General features: G+C 36.4%; 1 protein-coding gene across 3 annotated transcripts in view; it reads left to right on the top strand.

The window, feature by feature from the left end:
* The window catches only part of MYOF (myoferlin), a 60,943-nt gene that overhangs the window by 6,828 nt on the left and 37,651 nt on the right, over nt 1–16,464 (top strand). For all 3 annotated transcript variants that reach the window (XM_085065215.1, XM_085065214.1, XM_085065216.1), the window contains exons 3-15: nt 208–299; nt 6,578–6,686; nt 7,910–7,994; nt 9,540–9,700; nt 10,231–10,359; nt 11,114–11,176; nt 11,289–11,339; nt 12,867–12,897; nt 13,326–13,441; nt 14,578–14,704; nt 15,170–15,273; nt 16,192–16,260; nt 16,379–16,422. In XM_085065215.1, the coding sequence (XP_084921341.1) occupies nt 208–299; nt 6,578–6,686; nt 7,910–7,994; nt 9,540–9,700; nt 10,231–10,359; nt 11,114–11,176; nt 11,289–11,339; nt 12,867–12,897; nt 13,326–13,441; nt 14,578–14,704; nt 15,170–15,273; nt 16,192–16,260; nt 16,379–16,422 (1,181 nt within the window). The remainder of the gene's footprint in view (nt 1–207; nt 300–6,577; nt 6,687–7,909; nt 7,995–9,539; nt 9,701–10,230; nt 10,360–11,113; nt 11,177–11,288; nt 11,340–12,866; nt 12,898–13,325; nt 13,442–14,577; nt 14,705–15,169; nt 15,274–16,191; nt 16,261–16,378; nt 16,423–16,464) is intronic.

Here is a 16,464-nt window from a genome sequence, read left to right as displayed (position 1 = left end):
TTAATTGTCCTATTGTTGCAAGTAATTAGCAAATCAAATGTGTGCTATGAGCACTTTTTACTTTGCTTTCGCAAATGTAAGCTGGATTTGGTCTCTCACTAAGTGTAAAATTTATTTATTAATAATTTTGCTGTATATGCTACTCTGCTGTTAATTTTTACATAACTTGTAATTATAATTTCGGTTTGGTCCATTTTTTTTGTTCAGATTGTTGAATTTGACTTGAAAGGAATTGCTCTGGATAATTCATCTTCCCTAACAATTATTGTGAAGGATTTTGAAACAATTGGACAAAACAAGTATGTTCCTTCTTTCTGTCTCCCTACCCTCCTCCCACCCTAGTATTAAACACAACTTCCAATGCAGCAATGCAGGGGGAAAATGGAACTGATAGCTGCTCTTTGTTGTGCTCTCTCTTTTCTGTCAATGCCAAGTAGTGTTTGCTGTTGTTATTTTTGAAAGGCAGTATGATCATGTCATCTTCTTTCTTTTCTTCATGTCAGGTTTCAGATGGTAGGCAAACATTCATGTTTACTCATAGTAGCCCAGTTCCATTGCTGGCTTTCCTTTACTACTCTCTGCCTCCTCCAAACATGTGGATTCAGGTTTTACAGTAGTCTAACAGCTCTGTTGTAAAATCACTGTGAATCAAGCCAGTGCCCTCAGGTCTCTCATTCTTGAGATTCCTGCAGGTCAGTTAGGCAGGAATATATTGCATGCCTCTGACTTTATGGGAATCTCAAAAGCTGAGATAGGAAAGCTTGTCAGTAATCAGAATCTTGTAATGGACTTTATAATGTCTCAGAAAATAAAGGAAAGTGATTATCCAAAGCACCTAAAATGTTTCACTCTGTACATGGGTTCAAAGTTAAGCAGTCATGTGGTTGTTTTTTTTCAAATTGTGTTTGTAAATATCATCTAGGTTCATATTTGTAACTTAACACCAAACTTGTGCAAATGCCTGTTTGTTTTGCTTGGATTTATGCACAGAAAGTTTTTCATAGCAAAGCCAGAATAACACCTTCAAGGTAATGCTCTTTGAAAACAGAACCTCAATAACAGCCACATATTTGTAGTGTGTGATGTGTTTGGAAGGGATATTGGTGGGGAAACAGGCTAAGGGGGTGAGAAGTGATAAACACATGAGCAGACATCCTGATTGTAACATGGCCATAGGAAATAGCATCTGGGAGTTCTTTTAAAGACACAAAGCCCTGTAACAACAGAAGAGATTTGATATTAATGAACATTCACATTTAGATGAAAGAGTACATGAAAGGAGGGAATGTGGAATGTTTCTCACCTACCAGTTGCATGTATGCATAACCTGTACTTCTGCAGAGTTACTGATTCTGTTTACTGAGTTGGCGAGAGATTTAGGACTACCATGTCATAGATTTGCTATTTTTTCGCACTATCCTCTTTTAATACTTAAAAAATTTATAGTTAGATACATGTCTGAAGAGCTGCAGTATTTCAAAACAGTGCTCAGTGGAAGAGTGTGCAAATAACACCCCCATGGTTTGCCTGCATGCTAGTTCAGGATTGGAAAGGTGGAGTGCAATGCTTACCTGAGGTCCTTACTACTGAGAGATATTCTAATGACAGTTTAAGAAGCCCAATGTTTGCTGTGTGCTTTTGACATTCACAACTAGACCCATTAACTTGGGAGGTGTATTAGGTGACTAAGGCAAGTGGGATTTGAGTTTAAATCAACAGTCTTCCCTTTAGAGATTCATGTTTTTATATATTTTATTTTAAAATCTAGATTGAATTTGGATTTAGTTTTTGAGTGCAAAGAGTATGTCTAGGGGCCTCTGTTGAGAATAAGCAATGAAAAGAACATATACCATGTTTTTGGCTTTATTTTCTTTCTTCTGGAGGAAAATAAGTGATGGGAATTGCTATTGTTACTTTCAAAGTAGTGACAACTTTTACTCAAATGTTTGGCTGCTGTCTATAGGCCAGAAGCAGAGCAATGTGTTTCTCAGCACAGCCTCCCTCTCTGGCTGCTCACTCACAAAGCTCCTGGCCAATCCACACTGCTATTCCATGCACTGTTAGTCCTGACTAGTTCCAGACACCTGGTCTTGCTATGCCCAAGAGGTGACTACAGAACTCATACTACCCTCTGGAACAACAGAACAAAGGATTGCAGTATAAAACATTATTTGTTCCAGCTCCTAGAAGCTCATATAGCTGTTCATCCAGTTTGTTCTTAAACTCATGCAGGAGGAGGAGTACAGTGGATGTTATTCTGCTTTTACACTGTGCCAAGGCACTGAACTCATTGCTTTGGCATGTTTCTGTAAACTGAGCCTGAAAGAACATTTGGATATTTTTCCATTTCTTTGTTTTCCTGGAGAGAGAATTTACTGCCTCATTTACAGGATCACTAAACTTTTGGAGATAGGATAATGAGTGCTCCTCATGGTGAAAAGTCACAGTAATTGGAAAAGATAAATAAGGCCAACCACTGTATACAGACAGACCATCATAGGAATAAACCAGAGGACTCATATGATTCATGCTTAGTTAGGGTTTTTTGGCATAAAGATGTTTGTAAAAGAGAACACATCTGTTTTCTATTACATCTAATACTGTTAGTAGAAAGATTTCAAATCCTCAGAACACAAATCTGTATGCAGTTAAAAAAAACCCCAAAACCTCCACAGTAATGTCAGCTGTCCCTGTGAAGTTAGGAGAAATAGTTGGGATTACGTGTTTCCCCATGTCCTTTGTGTAGTTAGTAACCTAGTGAGACAGGAAAAACAGATTGGGCACACCCTTTGCTCTAAGAGAAAAATGCAGCTAAAAACGAGCAGTGCAGCAAATTATTTAATCATGACTAAGTATTTCTCATAGTTCAATAATTTCCAGATTGTTTAAATCCTCCTACAGCTGTACTCTTCTGTGTGGATTCTTTTCCACATCATTGTGACTGTGAACAGTTGCAAGCGTTCCTTGCATCCACTGGATGCAAGATTTAGACAGTTTAAAATTCAGTTTTGGGCTTTTCTTCTTTGTACAAGACAATAACCATATTTTGTTTCTTTTTTAAAGTTTGTTCTTGCAAAGGCCTAATCAAGTAAGTTAACATAAAATAGAGGTTTTTCTTAATAAAAATTTTAAACATAGCAGGAATAACTCTAAGTTATTCACCCATTAATAAGGTGGGTGTTGGATTTTGTAGCATAGATTCTGTAATGAAACATACACACTGAGAAAGAAAGGTTGAGTATAGTAATTATGACTCCAGAGTAGAATCAAGGTTGCTGATTAGAATAATAAATATAAACCTCTGCCAAAATAAACCCTTAAAAATAGGTGAAAAGAATTTAAATGCTTGACTCTCAGGCAATTTAAACCTTGGGGCTTCTGGCAGAAGTAGCATGTAAGCAACTGGAGGACATGATAGGTTAAAGAATTTAGTATAGATTGCTACCTTCAAACCAAGAGGAATAATAAAGTGGTTGGTTCTGTGAGTTAGCACTTCCTGATCCAGACATGGGTGTGAAGTTTCACTTCACTTGGTTATTTAGGCAGCTAACAGGAAGTGCTAACCACAGCACTAACGGATTAATTAGCTTTGGCACAAGTGTAACTCCGTGTTTAGTAGCTGGTCATCAGTAGTTCATTGATTTCATGCTTATAAACTAAGTATTTTCCTGTGATCACTGGGGGGAAACTGTCATAGGCCTAGTGATGGTAAGATTCAAAATCAGTGAATCAGTGTCTGAGTAGGGACTTTGCTGTTTGGTTTGGTTCTTTTGTTTGTTTGTTTTTGGGTTTTTTTTGTTTTGGTTTGGGTTTTGTGGTTTTTGTTTGTTTGTTTGATTGATTGATTTTTGGGTTTTTTGGGGTTTTTGTTGTTGTTCACCAGTTGTTGTTGTCTTCACCAGTGGTAGACCAGAATGTTTAAACTGCTTGTTGGAAGATAGTTTTTTTGCTTTACTCCTGCAAAGCTGGAAAAGTTTAAGAGACCAGACTGACTGGGCTTTATACCTGTAGAAATGTCAGGGATGGCCAAAAAGGTACTTAAGCATTTAAGAAGCAATACTTAATTGCTTTGGTCTTCTACTAAAACAGCTGATGAACAAAAGGTCAGAGGGTGCATTAAGCTGTTCCAGTAGCAGAAATTATCCCACTTGATGGTGTCAAGAGACTAGTGTGATCTGTAATTAAATGGGCAAATGTTGGTCTGCTCAGGCAAGAGGAAGAAAGCTGAAATAGGTCCAGCAAAGAGCAGTGTCCTTTGATGATGAACAGGTGGCAGAAAAATTTTTCAACTGTGCTGGAACGAAAGGACTCCTTGTCATCTTGTAAGTCATGACTTCAGATGGAGATCACATACAATCCTGCCTGAAGGTAAAAAGTCTTCAGATTTCAGAGGAAACTAGCAACTTCATGGTAGCTGTGCAGAGAACTGGGGGATTAGTTACCTATCAGAGGGAAGTACAGGCGCAGACCTTGCAGCAAAGCACTAAACATAAGTGAGCTGTTGGTGGACATGATCTCACAACAGCTCCTGAGAACTGAATTACTGACTTAGCCCAAAGATTAGAGACCCAAGAGAAGCATGTCAGAATAAAGGCTTTGTTTAAGACTTGTACACAAGTGACAAAAATGAAACCTAACAATCACTTTGAGGCATTCCTTGTTACTTTGGAATGTATTACTTCAGTCTTTGAGCTCTATGATCAAAACCAGACTGGACATGGTCATTGGTAACCTGTTCTAGCTGACTAAGCTTGAGCAGAGGCATTGGACTAGATGATCATGAGTGATCCCTTCCAACCTCATCACTTCTGTAGTTCTGCTGAGGGAGGGGTGAAACACCCCAAATCCAGTGAACAGGACAACTTTGGGAAAGACAGAATAGTGCCCAAAGCTTAGAATTTGGCTAAAGCTTAGAAGTATACTAAGATAGTTTATAGGCTGAATATTAAATTTCTCAGTCTTGCTAGAGTGGAAAAAGACTGGAGACTATTGTTGCCCAACCTGCTAAAGGAGGGGGAAATAAAGGCATATATCTATACAGGCAATATATAGAGGCAACTGGTTGCAAGCAAGAAGTCTATGTAACTGATTCTGTCTTCAGTTTCTGAAGGTGGTCACTATTTTAAAAATAGCTACTGTGCATTCAATAGCAATAGCTACTGTTCAGTTGTCATTTTTACAGGACAGATGAGGATGTAGAAATGGAAATGTACAGTGGAAAACTTCAAAAGCACTACAGGTGAACGGCAATTCTTGATTTAATGTCACCAGATAGGAGGGTGTGGTTGCTGAAATATTCATCCTGATGATTTGAGATTACTTTGGGTGGCTTCTCAATTCATGATGTTTTTGAAGTTAAGTCACTCCAGCTCATATCAAATCAAAATGTCAAGTCTACGTAATTTTTCTACAAATGTGCATGGGAAGGTATTTTCTTTGTTTTTCTCTAGAATGAGATTTGGCCTAGCTGCTTACGGGTAGTCTTGTTGGGTTTTCCCCTTCTATGACATCTCAAACTATGTAAATTTCTATTTGTTATTCTCAGATGGAAAGGCATAGTCAAGTTGAAGGATTTAGGCAAAATAAGAATATTTGGAATTTACATTCATGGGATTTGCCAGAATTTGAAGGAAAAAGGGTGAAAATATCTTGAGGTTTTGGTTTGGTTTTTTTTCATTGACAAAAAATCTCAGTTATTCCAGCAATCCACTTCAGTATAGGAGTAAACTGTTACTACATACCATGGGAATGAAATACAGTGCCAGGTATGATGAGACGAGTGCCACACTGAGAAATTCTGCCTAAAAGAATTTTCCCAGGTTAAAAGTGCATGCAGTTTTCATCTTTCTGGGGGAGGATGGGAATGGCAGATGAAGTTCCATAGTATACAGGAGTAGCTCAGAAGAGTCTACCACATGTCAAGTCCCTTCAACACCTCCCTTTTGTAGACCTCTCTAGAACCATTAGAAACATTCTGAGAATTTAGAAGCAAGAAGATGAACCTATTCCAACATGGAGGACATGGGCAAGAAGATTAATTTGTAATTCTCTAGTCAGCACATTGATTGCATTTGCTCTGTTTCACTGTTTTCATTACAAAGATGTGTGTGTGTCTCTTTTGTATCTCTTTCTGTGTAGTACAGAAGTTGTCAAACCTAGTTTTTATTCACTACTTCTCACCTGAGAGTTTGCAAATCTGGGTAGGGAAAGTATTATACCCTTTAGTTTACCAATGTGAATTCAGTGGTTCAAATAAGTGATATGACTGTTGAAAGTTATACAGAAGCTTAATTTCAAAAATACACAAAAAATAATATCAGTTTAGTTTTTTAACCTCTTTTAGGTTAAAGCTGTGGCTGCCATAAAGAACACCAACACATTTAAGTGTAATGAAGCAGAAATTACAAATTAGCAGTACACAATCATTACATGGCATTAGACATTAATGGTCATTTGTTGTGCTTTGAGTTTTCAAGTCATGGCTGCAGTTACTTGGTCAACTAACAGATGCTAGCAAAACGGGAAGCTCTGTTTGATGGGTACTTGCATTCTATTAATGATTTTTATTTAATTTCAGGTTAATTGGCAGGGCATCCATAGCACTTAAGGAACTTGTAGGTAACCAAAGCAGATCTTTTCCCTTCAAACTGATACCTCTGCTAAATGAAAGGGGACAAGAAACTGGGGTGAGTGACTTACATTTTCTTATTTTACTGTATTCTTGATCAAAATGCTCCAGCAACAGGGCTAGTATCAATTTAATGCTTGGAAATTTCTAGCAAGAGCTCCAGGCAGAGGAAATTTATAACCAGAGATATTCATGTCTATACAATTTTGTTTTCTCTGTATATATTATGTATTTATATGTATGTGTTATAAATATTATGGGCCACAGAATATGCATGGAAATCAGCCTGATGAAAAAATGCATTTTTCAAGTACCAAATGGAGTTCCCATATGCACTTTTTTGCCATATTCTGTGCCACACGTGTCATAGCCCTGATTTTAGAAAGGAAATAATCATGTACATGTTCACTGTTCAGAAAGTTACAGCTCTGTTCAGAAAGTTACACAAGAACTTGCTCAACTTGATTTAGCGCATGTTTAAATTGAAATGGTTATTAACTTAGCTATTAATTAAGTAGTTTCTGGAACCTGGGACCTTATTGTGTTTGTGCAGCATAGCTGTTAAGGCACTTCAAACTTCATTCTAGGATACTTCTATAATAAGAGGCTCTAAAGGTAATTTCAGTATCTCATCAGCTGCAGTTTAATATGACTAGTTGGTCACAGGGTTGGGCTTTTTTGCTGACTCCTCATGTTACTCTGGCAACTAGGAATAATAATGGTTTGTTCAAAAACCCAAAACCACACTCAAGCACAAAAAAGGACAATTTTATAATAAGAATGGAAAAATGACATAGTGGTTTTCTTCCAGGATGGAGGTATGAGCAAGCATTTAGAAAATCCAGATAGGAAATTTTACATATGGTTCAGACTTCCTAAGTTGTTGATGAGATGGTATTGTTTCTCTACTGCCTTTGGTTTTCTGTCTGCAAATTTAGAATGTCACCTTGTCTGCCATGAATATTGTGGAACTAAATAAATTAACATTTGTAGAACATCTTACATGATTGTATTGTGACAGATTTTTCTAAATATAGACACATCATGTCCCTTAGGTATTATTTTAGAACCTATTCCATTAGCTGCAAATTGTGTAATCTTTATTGTTTGTATGTATATATAGCTAAATAATAGTTTATTAATTTAATGAAGCTGAAAGTTCATAAAACTTTTGTGCCCATGAATAGTTAACTGTTCATGTACAGTGTTAGAACAGCTTAATGCTTTAAATCAACTGGTGTGAATACTGTGGGCTACATAAAAAACTGCATTTCTCTATAGGCAACAATTGATTTGGTAGTAGGATATGAGCCACCAGCTGGACCTGCAAATCCAACTGATCCAGGAGGGACCAGTGCACTGGAAGGTATTTCAATCTTTTCTCAGAACATTCTTGTTAAAAGCTCATGGAGCTGCTTAAGGTAAGGCAAGAAAGCTATTCAGCAGCACTGTTCTCCAGAAGCAAGCATATCAAGGCTGCCAGAGAGTGATTTTAAAGAAATTAAGGATGATTCAGAACTACAGCTAAGAAGAAAATTGGCATTTCCTGACATAAAATGGATTTTAGCATCATTTTTTTTTCTCTAGTTACTTAAAAAATTTTCAAAATAGCTTTTGTTCAGGAAAGAATGATTTTTGAATGCTCAAGGAAACAGCAATTATCTGCTGTAGTTCTAGGGCTTAAAATTAATTAAATTAATTTTATAGAAATGTGGACTTGAAGGCTAAAAATGCAAATTCTCTTTTATGAGATTATTTTGATAGCTTTTTAAATGTTTTTGAACTATGAGATATGAAAAAAAAAAGGCAGTTTTCTAGCTAGTATCCAGCAGCTGTATGAAAATTATTTCAGTGTGAAATCAAACACAGCTTCAATCACTTTCCCAACTGAGATTGCTACAGCTCAATTTCAGACATTAAAAATTAAGGGCTAGGTTATGTAATCAGCTGCATGGATCCATCCATGCGAATGTTAGCTGTTTTGAGAGATGTTAGCAAGGTGGATGGGGTCTTCTGCTTAGAAAATGCATGGTATGTCAGTCTCTCTGGTTTTATACATCTCTTACAAGAACCATGAAGGACTTTGTTATACAAAGTGACCATCAGCCTGTGATTCATGAAGTTAATATACATTCTGGTTTTGCCAACCACCAGAGACACAGCTCATTCTTCATCTAAATTTTCCCATAGTCACTGTCCTTCAGTTAAGAAAAGCTGGAAACACAAGGGAGTGACCACTTTGGTGGTCTAGATATTTATGGATCCTATTTTGCAATACTGGAATTTCACAGTATGATTCAGTATTGTAGTGTCATGTGGTTTTAGCACTGTCTTCCGCAAAGGAATGTTGATTTCAGAACTGTCAAAGAGGCTTACTAAAAAAATTATTCCACACTTAAATGTTAAGAGGAAGGATTCAGAGTTTCATTTTGCATGGCAGACCCTAAATATCTTCATGTACTCAAGATTCTGAAGTAAAAAGTAATGCAGTACTATAACCTAGTCTGGCCGATGGGAAACAGCAAGAGTCATGCAATAGCAATATTTATTCAACTGGAATAAAATTAATCCCTTGTGATGTATTGTGAACTTCGGGTGATGGTTACAGCTGAGCTGTACTTTGCTTCAGTCAGTTGATTTTAAAAGTGTATGGGAATTGTATTAGACACTCTGCATCCAGAAGAGAGACAGATCTAGAGTTAGTTTGGTTAGGATATAAACTTGTTTTAAGCACGCTAAAATGATTAGCTTTCAAAAGGAGTTGGAAGCATGTAGTTGACAAAAAAATTGTTGACATGAGCTAATAATAGCATTTTAGTGTAACTCTTGGATATCAGACTCCTAATCCTATAACTTTGACAGGAAGCCCAGCTATTTGTTTATTAATTGCACTGTGTTTTTGCTGTGTGAGATGGAGAGGATGATGGAGGCTATGAGGATGGGTTGGATGGTCCAGTTGGTGGTATCACACCAACAGTTCCAACTGGCACAAAGGAAGCCCAGCTGGCTAAGCGCATCACCAAAGGAAAGAAAACACGAAGAATCCTTTCTAACAAACCACAAGATTTTCAGGTAATTGATTTACTAAATATTGCATGTTCCCTTTTTCTGCTGAGTGTGACACTGCTCCTTTCACATAGCCTCAGCATAATTTAATGTTAGCTTATTTAATGCAGCATAGAAAAAATTAGCCTCTTCCCTTGAAAGCCTGTATTTCAAAAGTATTCTTCAAATGGGCCTATGTTTGAGATGTCTGATTTTGTACAGTTCTGACTGAAATAAGGATGAACCTTATTTACTGTATAGCTTTATAGACTTCAAACTACCATTGTAGCTTTAAAAATAAATGGTAAAGGCAAGTTAAAAACTCTACTGAAATAATTAACCCTGACTTGTCTTGTGAAAATCAGATAAAATTACAGTTACTGTCATAATTAAGTTTGAAAAGTCTGTCTGGTTCATATCTGTCAGCTACTTCAGGTTATGAACTTCTGGTTCATATCTGTCAGCTAACCTTTTGGTGGCATATTAAGGAATTGTGACCAGAATGATAGATAATAGAGAGAATGAATTAATACAAATATTTGGGTGTTTTTTTTCAGATTCGTGTTAGAATCATTGAAGGTCGTCAGTTGCCTGGAAATAACATAAAACCAGTGGTCAAAGTTCATGTTTGTGGTCAGACACACCGGACAAGAATCAAAAGAGGAAATAACCCATTTTTTGATGAAGTAAGTGGTGTGAGGACGCTCTAGCTGAAGTGGTGAGGCTATCAAATGTAGAAAAACAGTTATTACAACTTTCAATATGATCAACTAATTTTAACAATTCCAAGGCAGTCCCAATATCCATAGTAGTCTATAACTGGAATAGAAGGGACCATTTTGTTGTATAAAATACTGACTGGAATATAGCTGTGGTCAAAGACCAAACTTGGTGAGGCATGATCTATTATGAAAACAAATAAGCTAATAAAGAGTAAATTTATCTTCATGCTGTCATACTATCACATTTATTCTTACAGGCTTGAATTTAAAAATCTCAAATCATTACAATCACTATCACCACTAGCCCTAAACAAGGCCTCTGACAATTGTAACGCAGATGACTGGCCCAAGATTTAATGTCCTGGAAAGTGAACAACCTTTATAGTTTCTGAAGTTGTTCCCCTGAGAAAAATGTGAAGTGCAGAGAAAGAAGCAAAAGACAATGGTGAAAGTTTTCAGCCCAGTTATACTGGCTGCATTTGTTCAAATGGAAGTTGTGATTCTCATGCCTGTTTTGTACTGAATCAATTTTCTAAATTCAGTTTTTCATTCCTCACTGAATTACTACATCATATGTCCAGCAAGGAGGCAGGGTGAAAATACTGTATCAGGCATGCATCACATGCCTCTTAAAATAAAGGTTTTTCTTTTATGTTCAGATAATTATGTTTGTCATTTTTGAGAAAGGCGGGTTTTTTGTTTGTTTTTACCTTGACAGATATTTTTCTACAATGTCCACATGACTCCTTTAGAGTTGCTTGATGAAACAGTTAGCATTCGGGTAAGAAAAAACAGTGCATATTCACAAGGCTGCTGGATGCCTGAAGCATCCTCTGGGCATCTCAGCATGTTGTTTAGGAACATTACTGTTTCATGCTCATCTGTCTTTTTAGGTGTATGATTCTCACTCTCTTCGAGCAGACTGTCTAATGGGAGAATTTAAGGTCAGTATGAAGTAACCTCAGGACTAAATTAAATAAAATGGGAGATTTTTTTTTAAGTACTAGTTTTAAATGTTTAAATTTATACTTCTTTTTCATGGGGCCAAAGAATTACCTGATGATGTCTTGCTTCTCATGCTAGAGACCATTTGCTCAAAGCACTAGTAAGCAGGTGTTTTATTTGAGTAGAAGATTATTGTTAAAGAAATTTGTGTGGTTTATATACCAAGTTCTCTAATTTGCATCCAGGCAAATTCTTCTTCTTTTGTAGGTCAGGTGATTGTTTAGTATGAGGTAGGACTTGAAGAGATAATTTTATTAGGTATCTAATAGGCACAATAGTGATATGTAGGTTGGCATAAATATACACATTCTCAAATTGTGTGGAAAGGTGTTCCTTTGGTCAGAAGTTAAGTAAAAAAGATGGTGGAAAATTCACTTAGTTAAAGTAGTTTTTGTGGTTCTGATACTAGTGAGATTGTCTTTATTTGGATTTGTTATGGTCAACTCTGAGAAGTAGTCATCTGCCTGCCAAGAATTCCCATGGCAATTGTAATGGCTACTGGAATCCACTGTTGCAACACTTCCACTATCAGTGTTGGCTGTGTTTTCTGCTTGCTTACTGCATAAATTCTATAGGTCCTTGTACCAGCTTTTTACAAAAATGTGCAAATGAGGAAGAGTGCTCTTTTCTAAATGAAACACTTTCTCTCACAAAGCTGGTGGCTTTTTGCTTCTCCCTGCTTATTTTCTTTGTGATTTCTAGTGATTCAGTCAGTGGTTTACTGCTCTGTGGAAGACTGATTATTCACCAAGCAGGTGACAGCACGTCACTCAGCTACTTTCTGCTCCTGCAGGCACACATTCCAAGAGGAAACCACAAGGGTAATTCTGTCTAGAAAACCACCCTTTCAGACTTTACCTGCAGGGAATACTAGCCCCAGTTGCAGTGAGCAAACATACTAACATTCCTGAACATGTTTGAAATCTGATACAATGAATACAGGCAGAGCATATGTGCAATCTTGTCCAGATTTGGCACAGTGAGGGAAAAACGGTCATATTCTTCATAAAGAAAAGGAAATTATTCATTGAAAAAACAAGTTTCACTTCTGGAACTGAATGATGAGATGTTGAGCAGGAAGTAGGAACAAAAGTGTTCTGAGAAGCTTGAATGAACGTAAAATAATGGGTGAGCATAGGGAATTCAAGAAGCAGTAAGCCAGCCCCATCTTGTGTCTCTGGCAAATGAAAAAGCTGGGGATCCAGGAGAGGAAGAAAAACACTACACGAGTTAGTTCTAATACATCTTTTCTTGCATTTTTTTCTTGGCTGCTGTATCCATTCAAAATCCCTAATTTTTCAATGTAAGGCATTTTCTCTTTCTCCTCCTTGCAATATTTTTTTGTAAACTGTCCTCGTGACAAGAGAACAATGTAGTACTGCACATGAAAAGCATGGGGGGAGCTGCCCAACCATTTTTCTGTTTTGGTGTTTCTTCAGAGGTAATGTCTTTGATCTTTATTTCAGATTGACATTGGCTATGTTTATGATGAGCCTGGTAAGTAATAGTTACTTCAGAACTTCTTTCCTTGAAACTACAAGTTGAAACATTTCATTAAATTTCTAAAGTAAACAATGAAACTAAATGTAAAATTATTTAGGTTTACCACTTTAATCCAACAATATATAACTCATCCAATGGAAGATGAAGTACAAGCCCCCTTTTTATCAAAGACCTAAAATTTGAAAAATAATGCAAAACTATTTGATAACCATGTCCCTGAATTAGTATGCCAAAATATTTTAACACTACATTTCTTATTTTGGAAGGCACTATTTAGATCTGTCTAGGACAGAAGAATTTTTAAAAATAATTAGGGTAATTTAGGATAAAGCATACTTTTGAAGTAGCTGACTGCTTATATGATGTCTGCCATTTTGTAATGGATATTACTGGGGCCAGTGGTGATGTTTGTTTTATTTCAGGCCATGCAGTCATGAGAAAATGGCTTTTGCTGAGTGATCCTGAAGATACAAATTCAGGAGCCAAAGGTTATATCAAAGTCAGCATGTTTGTCCTGGGAACTGGAGATGAGCCACCAGTAAGTTTAATTTAAATGTTTTTCTTCCCCTCTCCACTCCAAGGATATTTATTTTTGTCCCCCCAACATTTTTTTTAATACTGTATAATTTGCTCTGTGAGCAGTATCTATAAGAAAGACAGAATTTACGCGTGGTTTCAGGGGCATCCTGTACCAAGGGACTAACTCAAAGCTTATTTTGTTATTCTGCTCAATTAAGCAACCTCTACCATTTGTGGATACTCCTTCACATGCTGGAAGTGGAGATGTGTTAGCCTGGGTTTGCATGCAAGCTAATATGTAATTCTCCTTAGCATAGCTAAGCAGTCAGAGTAACACTGATACCAGTTCCAGGACTAAGTCAGGAATGTCTCCACTACTACATAACACAGACAAGCCCATAGAGAAATCTGAGTACCAGAAAGCTCCAGAATTTTCCTGGTGAGAACCAAGTAATTTGATGCATTTGAAAGCAGTAGGTAGTTTTAACAATCCAGTCCTTCCCTGTCTGCTGTTCTGTCAAGGTGAAAACAGGCATTCTTTTCTTGTAATGCTTTTCTTACCTGACCACTGTCTGTACTTAAGTTCTGCTGTTCTTCCTGCCTGAGATTTTTGCATAGTGATACTCCTTAGTTAATTTTAATGTGGTCCCCAGAACTATGGGAGATTTCCTTTTAGTTCCGTATTTACTCTTCCTCTCTGCTATCCCCATGGTTCTTGAAATCACAAGGATGTCTAGTTATTTGTGCTGTGTTTATTTTTAAATGAGGGAGCAGTAAGTTCTGGTAAATTGTATCAGAGTTGTAAGCCTTCTCTAATTGTACTAAATGTCTTATCTTGAGATGAGTAAGAAATTTGCATGAAGCTGGCGTTGTACATCTGCCAAAATCATCATAATCTGATGATGATGATTTTGAAAGTGTGATTATACTGGGCTCCTGCAATTGAGTACTTTAGAGATAAAACTGAAAGTGAAATAGTTTAGCTAGAATTAAATTTTTGTGGCTTGATAATTTGATGCAGTCTCATTCTTCATAATGAAACTGTCAATAGTCTTCTCTATAAAGAATGTTGTGGGCACCAGTTTAACTAATCACCTTAATTCTAATTCTGTACATTACCCTGTCTTTCTTGTCTACAACTGTATCCCCCAACAGGTTGAAAAAAGGGAGAGAGATAATGAAAGTGATGATGTGGAGAGCAATCTTTTATTACCTGCAGGAATTGCACTTCGATGGGTCACTTTCCTTCTCAAAATCTACAGAGCTGAGGACATTCCACAAAGTATGTAGCTTCTCCCTGCTTCTTCATCAGCATATTTGGTTACCATTAGAAATAGTTACTTGTGTTAGCTCTTCAGAATAGAATATAGGTGACTTTTTTCCCTTACTAGCGTATTTTCTCACCTATATTTTGCCAACAAATGTCAATGTCTACAAATACATGTATAATGCTTTTCAAATACAGTGATGCCTTTAAATTCAGGAGCACATCAGCACTTCTTATGATGTTTGAAAAATCTATATTCTTAAATTGCTCCTAAGTCAAAATTCTTAATTATTACCTGCAACACTGCAGAATTTTGTTTATCAGGTTAGACTTCACCCTTCCTAGATCTGTAAGCTCACTGATTTTGGTAAGATTGTAATGGGAAATTTATTATTTAGGAAGAATAATAGTAGTAGTAGTAGTGGTAGTGGTAGTGATAAATAAGCAACCACCTTAATTTTGTCTTTGACACCTCTCCAGTGGATGATGCTTTTGCACAGACTGTCAAGGAAATATTTGGAGGAGAAGCAGACAAGAAAAACCTGGTAGATCCATTTGTGGAAGTTTCTTTTGCTGGGAAAAAGGTAATTTATTAAATATCTGAAGCTTTGTATTCTAATTGTAGTCCTAAGAATGGATTTCATATGCCAATATGATTTTTTAAGTTTACTGGAATTACAGAAATGAACAGTGAAAAAGTTCACTTTGTAAAATGAACTTTAAGGAACAATAGAAAGGGTGTAAAACTGATGACTAATAAAAGGAATGTATGACTAAAGGCTGGAACTGATATATGCCAGATTGCTTGCCTGCCAGTTGTTCTGATTGCTTTTAGGAATTAATGATACAGATCTTTCTGGACAGATTGACAGCATTTGTACATTTAAATAATAATGTGTTCCTTAGGATGCCAAATTTGATCTGGAGCGCAATTGCACAATTTACATTCATTACCAGTCAATTTTTTTGTCAGTCATTTAATATGCTATATAGTCAGGTTGCTACACCCAGTAATGTAGAAGATCTTTAGAAGACGTGGCTAGCAAATAATAAAGCATCTCTCATACGACATATTCTTCATCTACTCTAAAATCTGTATAAAGAAAGCTGGAATCAAGTAATTCCTTAATCTCATTTTGCTGCTGTGATAAAGCACATTAATTTGCAGCTTGTGGAAACAACAAGCTTTAATAATTTCATTTAAATGTAGCTAGCGAAAATAAAAAGTAGAGTAACTCCAATTTTGTGTTTAAACACTGTTTCAATATTTTCTCTTCCCTCCAAAAGTCATTAATGCTGCATATGCAGGTTACTCTAGCAGTAGTTAACAACAGAAAGCTCATTGAGTATCAATGGCTTGTTGCAGCATAAACCCAGGATTCGCTGACTACTATCCCTAATTTTTCCAATCAGATAATGATATGTCCTAAATTATATCTACTAAATACTTTTTTGTCTGTTTTATCTTTGATGTGTTGCATATTTGATTTCATTTTTGGCAGGTTTGCACAAATATAATTGAGAAAAATGCTAATCCAGAGTGGAATCAAATTATTTATCTTCAAATCAAGGTCAGTTTTTTACCCTTGTTTCTGTAGTAAACAGCCATTCTTTTGGAACTCAGGGCATTAACATTACAGAGGTGAAAAAAGTAGTGAGTTATTTTACTTTCATTGCTTTTCTTTTCAGTTTCCCTCAATGTGTGAGAAAATAAAACTTTCAGTTGTTGATTGGTGAGTTACGACTTTTAATCAAATTACTAAATGAAGTAAATG

This window comes from Lichenostomus cassidix, chromosome 6 (genome assembly GCF_008360975.1).
Source record: "Lichenostomus cassidix isolate B80296 chromosome 6, HeHo_3.0, whole genome shotgun sequence".
Lineage (NCBI taxonomy): Eukaryota > Metazoa > Chordata > Aves > Passeriformes > Meliphagidae > Lichenostomus > Lichenostomus cassidix.
This window is presented reverse-complemented; position numbering and strand designations above follow the sequence as displayed.